Below are 12,916 nucleotides of genomic sequence, written 5' to 3'. Positions count from 1 at the left end.
CTTTTGGCCCCATTAATTTTCTCTTCCTGTGTCCCACATTCACACTTCTTCCATGCTCTTTCATGCCCTGTTTCAAAGGCCAGGAACAACTTCATGTTGCAGGTGGACTTTGGAGACTTTGGCCCTGCATGTATGACACATGTTCTCTTTGTGTGCTTTTTCAGGAGTGGGTGAGTTCACATGTAAGCAGGGCTGAATGCAGTCTGGGTGCTTTTTTTGGAAAATGAAATGATACAAGGAGGTAGAATAAACCCTCCCGTGGCTCTCCATCTGCTGAGGCGGCAGGAGAGGCAGTGGGACCTTCTCCAGAGCCTTTGCATGCATCCTCTCCTCCACCAAATTTGGACTGCAAGGTGGTGCTCTGCTGCCAGCTGTGAACAGCACAAGCACAGCTCTGTGCTCATAGCCATGACTCCTCCGTTTCACTGGGTCAATCTTCAGCAAGAAGGATTCTTTTGTACCACTTTTTCAGAACCTGGTAGTCATGGATGGCCTGGGCGTGGGCATCCGGCTGCTGCGCCAGGCGAAGGAGGAGATTGTATGTCCCACCCGTTTGAACATCTGCAGGTAAATGGATGTGCTGAGGGAGCCTCCGGTTCCCCACAATGAAGTGGTTGAGGCGTTTTGTTCGCACACATAAGCGCAGGCTGTCCAAGATATCCTGCAGTCGTTCCAGGAGATCTCTCCTGCGCCACGATGAGGCGGGCATGACATTGAGCAGGTGCATGACAATGGTCTTCATGGTGTAGGTGGAAAAGCAGAAGCCCAGTGGAAGTCGGGTGAAGAACTGCAGGCATTTGAGGTACAAGCTGTCAGGAGGGGCCTGTCTGGCAATGTGCTTGAAGAACTCAGCCTCTGCCACAGCGTAAGACTCAGGCCAGATTGTGCTTGCTGTGTGGGCCTCTCTGGTCTGGCTGCTGACAAAGACGGCTGAGTCATCTCTCCGCACCCCAAAGAGCATCTCAATCCTGAAGCTTTCCCTGGTGTTGGTCACCTTGAATTGGCAGGAGCGTGTGGAGGGCAGCAGCACTAAGTGCCAGTTGTGGGACTGAGGCAAAGCTGGCCAGATTGCTCTCACCAGTTGGTAGAACCAGCGGGCAGTTTTCTGCACGTCCAGGTAGGAGCCGGTGCACAGGGTGTCCAGGAGGCTGGGATCCTGATTCCTCCGCAGCTCCTCTGCGGGGTGGTGCAGGAAGCACAGCATGTTCTCAGCCTGTTGCTCCCTGGTGCAGGTGCACTCCAGCTTCACGAGGACACGGAAGTTCCTCATGTGCCTCTGCTCTGCACTGTCCAGCTCCAGGTGGAAGCTGTGGCCTCGCGGAGGAGTCATGGGGATGAGCACGCGGTACACCACATCCTGCTCACGGGGACTCCAGCCTTCAAAGGCACTGCCCACCCCGATGGCTCTTTGCAGGACTGGGTAGAAACTGTTTGACAAGACATGCCTAAAGTAAGGGCTGTAATTGTCCATCAGGTCCATTGTCCACTGACAGCCTCTCTGCAAGTCCTGTACAGGCCACCGGATGCGCTGCATTATAACTTGTCCAATGCGATCGTCAAAATCATCTTCTTCTTGGACTGCAATTGCAACATCATTGTTGTTTGCTGCCATTTCAGCCTCATTGACAGCTTCATTTCCAAGATTGTCTTCTTCATTTGCAGCAACATTGCCCACTTCCTCTTCATTTGCACCACGGTTTTCTTCTTCATCCTCCTCTCTCCTCAGGCTGCTTTTCCACCCAATAAACCACAGGACCAAGACGTAGACCAGGAGCACAGCAACAGCTAAGCGCTGCAAGAGCTGCGCCTGCTCCTGGGTGTGCCGCTCCACTTCCTGCTCCAGCTGAAGCCTCTCCCATTCCAGGTGTTTTGCACGCGCTTCCATGCGCAGACGTGTTTCCTCATCCAATCCCTCAGCCACGGGCTGTGGGTACTGGATGAAGCTTTCCAAGAGCATGAAAAGGAATACCATGGGACCCATGGTCAGCAGGAGGAGGCAGAGAAGCCTGTGAGTGGGGCGGGAAGGGAGGGAACTGCTGGTTGCTGGATGGAGAACAGGATCCTCAGGGATCTGGGCACAGGAAGCACATGGCCACAGACAGCCTGCAGGCCTCCAGGCCTGTCTCACTGCTCCAGCAGCAGCAGCAGCCCTGTGGCCTGCCCAAGGCTCTCCCATGAGGGGCTGTCCCTGCATGCAGAGGGAGAACCCAGCCCCAGGGGCAGCGTTTCTGTCCCAGCCCTTGTTCCCAGCCCAGCCTCCCCGCCACGTGTGCACTCACCGCTTGCCAAAGCAATGCAGGGCCAGCGTTACCTGCTGGGGCCTTTTAGAGCTGCCCCCTTTGTGACACGTCCCCCGTGATGTCACACGTGTCACAGATGTCACAACCCAGCCAACCCCACTCTTTATCCCCACCCTGGCTCAGGCACTCAGAGTGGCCCTTTAGTGAAGCTTCTTGAAAGAGTTCCCATTGTTCTTTCCTTTGGAAAGAACAAATATTTTCATCTGCCCTTCATTGGCAATCTCATAGATATCTCTGTTGGAAGGCACCCTTGAGGATCACTGAGTTTAAGCTTTGACTCCTCACTGGTTGAGCTATACTGAAATCTCAGTGTCAGTGAGACTGAAGAGTCTCTGAAGATCACACAGTGCAACTGCAAACTTAACACTGCCTCCTCTATTAATAAATTGAGTCCCCAAATATTCCATACCTTTTCAATCCCTCCAAAGAGGTGACTCAGCTATTTCCCTAGGCAGCCAGTTTCCATGCTTGATATTAGTTTTCATGAAAGCACTTTTTCTAAGATCCAATCTAAATATCAACATGTGATACCACTTGATGTCATTTTCCTTGGTCTTACTTGGTCTTACTACTTGTTTCCTTGTGTCACTGGACAAATGGAATCTTCAGACAAGCCCCTCCTTAGCCCAAGATTTTGTCAACAGCTCATATTTAAGAAATCTCTCTTGTCTGCAAGTTCTAAAGATCAAATCTATTTATAAAATGCATTATTTATTAAACGGACAGGAGATAATAGATAAACGATCTCTGTCATAGTTACTTACGACTCAGTATAAAACTAAAAGCAACTAGAAGTAGATCACAGCATAACAAACAATGTACAACATGAAGGTAACCATATTAAAGCTTGTCAAGGAAACAGCACTGATCAGGAGTCAAATGTTACACACCACTGTGATGATAATAATAATGCAGATTTCTTTCATTTAACCTCCATGGCAGTAATTGCAAAACAAGTGTCCTTGTCCACAGGAGAAGCATCACACATTTCCAGAGAAATGTACAGAAAACTTCTGCTTTGTGAAAGTTTGGTATGGCTTTTAGAGTTATAAAGTGAGGCGCCTGTCAGTCAGAAATCCAGCTTCTTTTTCCAGATCTCACTTCAACAGTAAGATATTTATTAGGAGGTGGGAGATGCCAGCCCACTGTTAGCTCCATGGCTCCAAAAGAATTCGCTGCAAGACTGCTGGTCCTGTTTGAATTACCTGAGCAGTTAACAAACCACAGATCAGCTCTTGAGCAGAGTAAGATGCCCTGCCACACCTGTGATAATATATCAACCCCCACCTGACTACAACTTCCCTTCAGGGAGCTGTAAAGAACCACAAGGTCCCCTCTGAAGCACTTTTTCTCTATGCTAAACACCCCCAATATTGCAGTGGGTGGCGTTCGGAGTGCCATTACCTTCCCAAAGAAGACTCTTAAAAAAGACACCTCAGTGTCTGTGCCCATCTTGGGTGATTTCAGCTCTTTTATGATTCAAGTGACACAGAAGAAGAGATGGGGACTTTGCGTGGAGTCCCCATCTCCAAGAAGAGCCTTTACTGAGCTTCTTCCTTGAAACAGTCCAAGAGTCACCCAGGCAGGGAAAGCCGGGAAAGCAGGGATTTATAGAGGGATCTTGAGGGGTGGGACAGAACACTAGGGCCAATGGGATGAGGGCACAGGGGTGGAGTGAGGGGGAAGGGCCAATGGGATACATTCAATCTGCATGTCACAACGAGGCATGCTGGGAGAAGCCTTTTTCCTCACCCTAAGAGGTGGTTCTGAATTTTCCCTCTAGGGGAGAACAGTGGATTCTTTCCTTGTTGGCCCACCAGCCTCCACACCCCACCTCCCTCAGCCCTTCTTCATCAGACTTGTGCTCTTATAGAAACATTTCTAATAAAAGGACTAGAATTTGTGGACATCAGTACCCTTGAAACTACATGCTCAGGTGCTCTTATTAATTAGTCCCTTAAGCTTGCTCTCCCACAAGCCTTAGGAGTAGCTCCACAGACAGTTTTTTCCCTAACGCTTAAGGTTTTTTACTCAAGCGTTTCTTGATTACTGTGGCCAAGACAGCACCAATCACCACTTCACCCACAAGAGCATTTCTATGGACAAACGACAGGTCTAGGAGGGCACTTTTCCTAGTTGGCTCCCACAGTACCCATGTCAAAAAGCTATTTTCACTGTGGACTTCAGGAATTTTTGGGGCTTGTTTAGCTCTTCTCTGTGATATTTCCATTTGCAGCTAAGAAGTTGAGGTGCACCATGACTATGACTTTGTGTGAATGATCAAAAAATTTCCTTTCATTCTTTATAGCATCATCTGTGATGGTGGTCACAAGGGTTTTCAGGTGAAGAGAGACGAGAATGTTTACTTCATGATCAGAAGGCTTGATTTATTATTTTATGATATATATTACATTATGACTATACTAAAAGAAATAGAAGGAAAAGTTCTCAGAAGGCTAGCTAAGCTAAGAATAGAATAGAATGAATAACAAAGGAGCTCTCTCCAACTCTGTCTCAGAGAGAGCTCGGTCTTTGATTGGCTATTAATTATACACATCTAACATGGGCCAATCACAGGTGCATCTGGTGCATTCCACGCCAACAGATAACCGTTGTTTACATTCTTTTTCTGGGGCTTCAGCTTCCCAGAAAGGAAAATCTTAAAGAAAGGATTTTTATGAAAAGATGTCTGCGACACATCATCCACCAGTGTCATCATCCTGGCTCAGTGATCCATTAGAGACTGGGTGAAGCTCACAGAGGGAATAGATTCTCTCAGAAAAGGGATGGCAGTCAGTGTCCAAGTGGTAACAGCACTCTCTCTCACAAGCCCCCTGGCCAGCTACATTAGGTTTGACTCCATGAGTATCCTTTTACTCTAGAGGAAATATGTGGCAGCAATTTCCCCTGCCAATTGAGCAGTGCCTTCTCCATGTCCTGCATTCTCAGATCTGTGTCAGCTTTTCCCCAGGGAGTGTCTAAGGATGGGCAGCTTCTCCTGCTCCACAAGGAGGAATATTAGCAATGCCTCCTGCATGGTCCCTGACCAGCTGGAGCTGCCAGCAAGAGTTTCTGGGTCCACTTAAAATGGTGACCCTGGCTGTGACAGTATGAGAGGTAAGGGTGATGAAAGTCATCTTTGTAGCCTCTGTAGTGTGACGACCCATCCTTAAGGGGAAGGAAGCACTGAAGATTCGTAAATGCTTGTGATTGAAAGGAATAACAAAAGTCAGGGGGTCCACAAACAATCAGAAAACTTTATTAACTAACTACACACTGGGCTTGGAAATTGATATTTGTCCCCCTCCTATTATAAAGCACATGGCAGTGGGTTTTGGATAAAAGGGTAGGATTAAAGGGAAGAGAGGAATTAAAGAGGGAGAGATGAATTAAAGAAAGAGAGAAAGAAAAAGACAAAGAAGAAAAGAGAGAAAAAAAGAGAACACCAGTCCCGGTTACAGTGTTGATCCAGTTAATGGAATGTCAATCCAGGAGATAACCCTGGGTTCAGCATCAATCCAGCTGTGCCTATCTGGTCTATGAGATGTCCAGGGTCCTGAGGGCACTTCCCAGGCTTGGGGGTTACCTTTTTATTCACAGGTTTCTCTGCCCTAAAGACAGGTTTCCCACTGTCTATGTCAATTAATTAGCATGTACAGTCCTTTCTTTCAGGCCTTCCTGGACATGGCTCAGATGGCTTTGATGGTTTTTGGGTGTCTGAATCCTACTCTGTAGTCCATGCCCTCTTCTTGGCCCTATTCTTGTGCTTATGCTGTACTGTGCTGTGGCTCTTTCTCACAGAAAAGTGCTGCCATATTTCCTCCTGGTCCCCCATTTCCAGACAAATCTTGGTCTTTCTCACAGCATGTTAATACCAGCAGGCCTTGGCTACTACCAACAGTCCCTGGTTGGCTCCACTGCCATCCAATGTTCAGTGTTAGAGACATAAACATTGGTCCTTTATGTTCTGGGAATCAAGAGCTCAAAAGGTCTGACTTTAGACTGCTTTACACTCACAACAGAGTGGGCTTTAGTCATAGTTTTCCATCATTCAGGTCTTTTATCTGTAACTTTATTTGAAAGTTTGTCAACAAAAATGTTATTCCAGTTGGGTTCGTAGTCAGAAAAAGTCAGGAAAGAAAAATAAGTCAGGAAAGAAAAATAAGTTTCCGAGGCTGTTCCTTAAAAAAAAAAAACTGTGCTAATTAGACACCTGTTAGTTCCTGGGAACAAATAAAGTTTTGTATACATTCAAAAGGGGCTAAGTACAAATGGAGTTTGTCAAGGCCAAGGCCTAATGAGTGTTTCCCATATTGTAGTGCAGCCAGGGGCAGGGGGAGTGCATCACCATGATCTACCCTGCAATGGAAGTGAGCTTCTCTGGGCCTCCACATGGTAGTCATCACTGTGGGTGCTGTGGGAGACTGTCGAGATGACACAGCTCTGCTGATGGCAGAGGGCTGCTGCACGGCATTTTACCTTCTCTCTCTGTACCCCACATTCTCTTCTCTTTTTCTTGGCACTATGAGCGGGTTTTCTGCTACTGCCCGCGAGGCCCACAAACCTAGCTCTGTTAACGAGCACCTCTTTCAGCAGCCATTGAGCAGAACACTTGCGAGCCGATGCCGAAGATCCCGGTACTCGCTCATTGCCTGGGAGTGGGCAACTGGATACCATGCCAGATGATGGAAGAGATTGGGTGGCTCAGCTGATGCAATGTCCAGAGGCAAGCTAATCTCCAGAGGCAATCTCTTGTTGCCTATGATAAAGTGCTTAAGGCACTTCTCCTCCAGGCAGTGGCGCAGGTTCACATTGATATCTCCCAGGCGCCGCAAAAAATACCTCCTGCGCCATCGTGACCCGGGAACGGTGTTCAGGAGGTGCATGACAATGGTCTTCATTGTATAGGTGGAAAAGCCAAAGCCCAGCTGAAGACGGGAGAAGAGCTGCAGGCATCTCAGGTGCAAGCTGTCTGGGGGAGCATGCCTAGCAATGTGCTTGAAGAACTTCATCTCTGCCACATCATAGGTCTCTAGCCACAGAGTGCTTGGGGTTCCAGCATATCCTGGCTGGCTGCTCACAAAGATGTCAGAGTCACCTCTCCGCACCCCGAAGACCATCTCAATCCTGAAGCTTTCCCTGGTGTTGGTCACCTTGAATTGGCAGGAGCGTGTGGAGGGCAGCAGCACTAAGTGCCAGTTGTGGGACTGAGGCAAAGCTGGCCAGACTGCTCTCACCAGTTGGTAGAACCAGCGGGCAGTTTTCTGCACATCCAGGTAGGAGCCGGTGCACAGGGTGTCCAGGAGGCTGGGATCCTGATTCCTCCTCAGCTCCTCCGCGGGGTGGTGCAGGAAGCACAGCATGTTCTCAGCCTGTTGCTCCCTGGTGCAGGTGCACTCCAGCTTCACGAGGACACGGAAGTTCCTCATGTGCCTCTGCTCTGCACTGTCCAGCTCCAGGTGGAAGCTGTGTCCTCGCGGAGGAGTCATGGGGATGAGCACGCGGTACACCACATCCTGCTCACGGGGACTCCAGCCTTCAAAGGCACTGCCCACCCCGATGGCTCTTTGCAGGACTGGGTAGAAACTGTTTGACAAAACGTGTCCAAAATAAACTGTGTAATTGTCCATCAGGTCCATTGTCCGCTCGCAGCCTCTCTTCAGGTCCTGTACTGGCCACTGGATGCGCTCGTCTAGAAGCCATTTCAGATCATTGTCAGAAAAATAGTCTTCATCTCCCTCGCTGCTGTTCTCTGCCTCATCACTCCTTTTTTTCCAGGAGAAATACAGTCCCAAGAGAAGGATGAGGAGCCCGGCAACAGCCCAGACCTGCCAGGGCTGCAAAGCAAAGCAGAGCTGGTCTCCCCAGACCCCTCCACTCTGTTTCAGGGCGAGCTGCTCCACCTGCTGCTCCAGCCTAATTCTCTTCCTCTCCAAACGCTTTCCACGCAGCTCCATGCGCAGATGTTTCTCCTCATCCAAAACATCACCCACAGGCTGCACGTACTGGATGAGGCTTTCCAGAAGCATGAAAAAGAATGTTATGGCGTCCATGGTCTACAGGAGGATGAAGAGCAGGCTTAAATGGGGCCAGCAGGGAGGGAGATGACAATGAGGACAGCAGGGATGGGAATAACAGGGATCTGGGGGCAGGAAGGACAGGGCCCCACACAGCTGGCAGGCAGCAAGGGATGTCTCACTGCCCCAGCAGCAGCAGCATCAGCCCTGTGGCCTGCCCAAGGCTCTCCCATGAGGGGCTGTCCCTGCATGCAGAGGGAGAACCCAGCCCCAGGGGCAGCGTTTCTGTCCCAGCCCTTGTTCCCAGCCCAGCCTCCCCTCCATGTGTGTACTCACCGCTTGCCAAAGCAATGCAGGGCCAGCGTTACCTGCTGGGGCCTTTTAGAGCTGCCCGCTTTGTGACACGTCCCCCGTGATGTCACACGTGTCACAGATGTCACAACCCAACCAAGCCAGCCCTGCCTTTCGTCCCCACCCCCACTCAGGCACTCAGTGTAGCCTGAAGCAATCAGAGGCTGGATGCACACAAAGTGCGCACCGAACTGCAGGTTAAGTTGTGGACTAGAGGTGTGGCTTCTGGGAGAACCTTCTAGAGGGTTATAGCTACAGCTTGAGCAGCTCTCGTGCTGACACAATTCACAGTGGAGTGGAAGATCTGACTGTGGTGGGTCCAAGTGTGTGGTACCACCAAAGGGCCTCTGTACCCTCACTGTTTTTTTGGAGGAGTGTCAACCCATCCTTGACTCCCTGGGGAGGAGGTACCACATTCCTGAGCACACAGGACATGGAGAAGACACTGCTTTGTCAGTGTTTGTAATTTTTGGTGCACCATTCTCTAACAGCAAAAGCTCAGTCTGGGAGTCAGATCCAAAGATGAAGAGGCTGTGGCAAGGAGCCTGGAACTAGAGACTCCTGTTACCACATGGACACTGAATGCTCTCTCTTTGTGAGAGAGTCCAATACCTCTGGAAATTTCACCCTGTGCAAAGATGCCAATAAATGGCATCTTGAGCAAATGCTCCCTCTGTTGAGTGTCTGTGCCTCACTTTGGTGGGGAATGCAGGCACCAGTACTCACTGCTTGTGGTCAGTTCACCTTGGCTGGACAGAGAGAAAAAATAAGGACCAAAGACTTGTGGGCTGAGACAAGAACAGAGAGATTGCTCAGGCTCATCTGGGGAAAGCATATTTAATTTGCTACCAATTGAATCAGAGTGAGATAATGAAAAATAAAACGAATTTTCTTAAAATATCTTTCCCACACCATCTTTCCCTTCCTCCTGGGCCCAACTGATCACTGTGTCCAATGCTGTGAGGCAGGATTCACACAGCACTTGAGTAATTCTCCATGCTGGGCTGCTTAACACAGCAGCCCTTACCTCCTGAACACAAGACGTCTTAGCCAGCTACCAAAGGCAAGTGAGCAACTTCAGCATTTTCTTCACTCATGAATATCAGCCCTTTTCCTTGACAGCTGATAGCTATCCACAGGAATTTGGCTTTGCAGACCTGAAATAACAAACTAGGAAGTAGGAGGATCTCCGTGGAATACTTTAGCCTAAGTATTTGACAATCTGGCATATGATCACAGCATAAAAACTAAAATGACCCACGTTTGAAGACTGAATGTTCTGACCCATTATGAGGAATAGATATTTATAGGGAAACTGTAAGAAAGTGTAAAAAATACTGATTATTTAATGGTTTTAGCCCTAAGCACAACAGGAAGTACAACCACAATGACATGGTGATTCCCATGGAAACTGATAATATTTTCCATTAAACTGGAATTTATTTTAGGCAATAATCTGTTTAAGGACACAGAATGCATAATGCTGCAGTAAGATGCCATATGTAGAAAAAGAAAATGGCTAAACTGTGGGCATGACTGGGATGTGGAGGAGGAAAGGACACAGGACAGAGGACTCAGTGCAAGAAAACCCTGTCCCAGCACATCATGTTACAGGAGGAAATGTTCCCTGCCCTCTGTTACCACTGGATGTCACTGCCTGGGTTTCCCTGCAGTGGACTGGGTAAATAATGCAGGTGGGAAAAGTCAGCATGGCTCCTCCTTGCCTGGCCCCTTAATTGCGTCATGGATCTCTCCTAGCTCAGGAACAAAAAGTATTAATTAACTGCCTTACCAGACTCACTGCCTCCATAACTGCCAGGGCTATGACCAGCTCATCCAAGCTTCCTTTCTGTCCTCTGTAGCCCAGGATCCACTTCCAGCCCAAACCAGAGCTGTCAGTCTGTGTTCCAGGGGCATTGCAGATTCCTCATTCCAGCTTGCCCAGCCCAGCCATGGGTCCCAAAAAGCCAAGCCCACCAGGAGACTCTGCCTTGCCCAGTCCCCACAGCCCTGCCTGGCTGAGCTGCAGGATGATTTTCTGACTTTTTTCTCACAGAAAAGAAAGATTTTGTCTGACAGGGAAGGTATAGGTTGGATATTAGGAAGGAATCTTTCACCAAAAGAAAAATAAAGTACTGGAATGCTCTTCCCAGGGAGGTGGTAGAATCACCATCTCTGGATGTGTTTAAAAAAAGACTGGACATGGCACTTGGTGCTATAGTCTGGTTGAGGTGTTAGGGTATAGGTTGGACTCGATGATCTTAGAGGTCTCTTCCAACCTCATTATTCTGTGATTCTGTGACTTGAACTCATCCTGTTTCATCACCATGAACTTGCTCTATGAACACTCAGCAGGGCTGGCTGAACCTGCTGAGAACCTCCATGTCTGCCCTGCTCCCTGGCTGGGGGCAGTGGGACAGAGAGACCACGGTGTTAGCTCACTCAGCTCCAGGGCCCTGAGGGAGGTGCCAGCCCTCACAGCACCTGAGCACAAGGTTGGCAGTGCCATGATAGCCACGCTCTGCCACCACCCCTTGCCAGGGAACTGCACTCCAACCCACCACAGCCTTGGACAGGCCAGTGGATCTTGATGCTGGAACTACAAGCCACAGGTTGGGTGGCAGTGGGGGAGTCCCGAGGGAATTGGACCAGCAGAAGTCCCGTCAATTTATGGGTTGTGGAGAAGTTCTTGGTAGCTGGATCTGTTGATTTCCCACAATTGAAAGCTACAGAGATGAGGCCTCACTTCCATTTCTTCAGCTCCTTCTTGGGAAACAAATGCCATTGAACAGGTCTAAGAGAAGTTGATGCGCCATAAGGGGTTGGAGACTCAAGAGAAGTGATGCTGCCAGCAGAAATTTGTTTTGATTTACAAAAAGAGTTCTGTTAACTTGCCTGGCAGTGTTCAAGGCCAGGTTGGATGAGGCCCTGAGTAGGCCTTTCCTGACATAGTGGGTGTCTTCCTTGCCCACAGCAGGGGGGTTGGAAGTAGATGATTTTTAAGGTCCTTTCCAACACAAACCATTCTATGACTTCTGTGATAACTTGCACCTAGGTGGGATGTATTCATGATCTCCCAATGGACAAAGGTAATGGTGGCTGGTTCACCAGGTACAGTGTTCCCATTTACCTTCCCAGCTATCTAGACAGGTTATCAGTGTGGTTATGAAGCATTTGTGAGATGCCAGCACCAAGCTTTGCCTGTTGTACCTAAAGCAGCTCCCAGCACTTGGGAAGTGCTTGGTTTTCGTGACTGGGGTGAATGGAGTCAAGCTAACCCAGTACCCAGACCCCTGTGGGGAAACTGAGTCAGTAATGGTGCTTTATCTCAAGCCACTGACACTCAGGAGCTATAACAAGCAGTACAGCTCTAGCAGCCTCCACCAGGAGCATGTTTTGCACTTTTTAATCTAGGCAAAACAAGGAGAGGAGAACAGTCAACGCTAATGGAAAATATTCTTACCTTTACAAGGAATGGTTTCAAGTAAAGCATTCCACTGAGTGAATTCCCCCTTCCTTTCTTCCTCAAAGCAACTTATCTGCAAGCATCCTAGCAGTGAACTGTGTTTTCCCTCCCTTGTTCCCTGTGGAGGTGTCAACCCAAGGATGAACAAGATGCTGTATGATGGGACACTCCTCTCACATCCAAACAATCTGTAGTGGTAATTAAAGATACACAGGCAGGCTATTAAAGATTCTTTGTATGAAGAAACAGACTGAGAAAAGTTGATGTGTATTCCCTGTTCCAGAGCTAGAGAAAAAACAAGGTCACCAAACTTCCTTGCAATCAAAGGTTTCTGGAGATGCAGGCACAAATAGCCCCTTTGGAGAGGGGCTTAGAGGGAAACCCAACTTAGTATATATATACAGGCTGGAGGAGACAGCATAAGAAAGATGAGGTTTCCTGGCATCTTACCCACACAATCAAACCACTGCAGCTGTCACCAATATTGAAATTCTCATGATCTTCCATGAGTTTCATGTTTTTGTCATCCATTTTCCCCTCAGATGAACTGAGGAAATAATCCAGTTGTATTATATTCATGTCTGTTGAGAATGATGAACACGTGTTGCATTTGTACATGTAAAGGGCTTTATCTTATCTCACGGGGCTGAAAGACTGAGAGACAAAAAAGAATTGTCCTTATTTTAGAGCAATAATTTAAATCTGAGGAAGAAGCACACCTTTGACGTGTGGCTTCAAAAGAAGTTAAAGGAAACACGGCACATCCTGTTTCAACAAACCCT

At 48.5% G+C, this 12,916-nt stretch overlaps 1 protein-coding gene and 1 pseudogene across 1 annotated transcript; both read right to left on the bottom strand.

The window, feature by feature from the left end:
- Window positions 1–430: 430 nt before the first annotated feature.
- Window positions 431–1,885, bottom strand: LOC134419719 (inositol 1,4,5-trisphosphate receptor-interacting protein-like 1). The gene has a single exon (XM_063159356.1). It carries the CDS (start codon window positions 1,883–1,885, stop codon window positions 431–433), a length of 1,455 nt encoding a protein of 484 aa, XP_063015426.1.
- A 5,004-nt stretch (window positions 1,886–6,889) lies between these two features.
- LOC134419718 (inositol 1,4,5-trisphosphate receptor-interacting protein-like 1) lies at window positions 6,890–8,568 on the bottom strand (annotated as a pseudogene).
- Between the last annotated feature and the right edge of the window lie 4,348 nt (window positions 8,569–12,916).

The sequence above is a fragment of the Melospiza melodia genome, chromosome 6, assembly GCF_035770615.1.
Source record: "Melospiza melodia melodia isolate bMelMel2 chromosome 6, bMelMel2.pri, whole genome shotgun sequence".
Classification (NCBI taxonomy): domain Eukaryota; kingdom Metazoa; phylum Chordata; class Aves; order Passeriformes; family Passerellidae; genus Melospiza; species Melospiza melodia.
This window is presented reverse-complemented; position numbering and strand designations above follow the sequence as displayed.

Coding starts and splice junctions, on each gene's coding strand:
- LOC134419719 (XM_063159356.1), bottom strand. CDS start 1,885: ATGGAAGCGCGTGCAAAACACCTGGAATGGGAGAGGCTTCAGCTGGAG.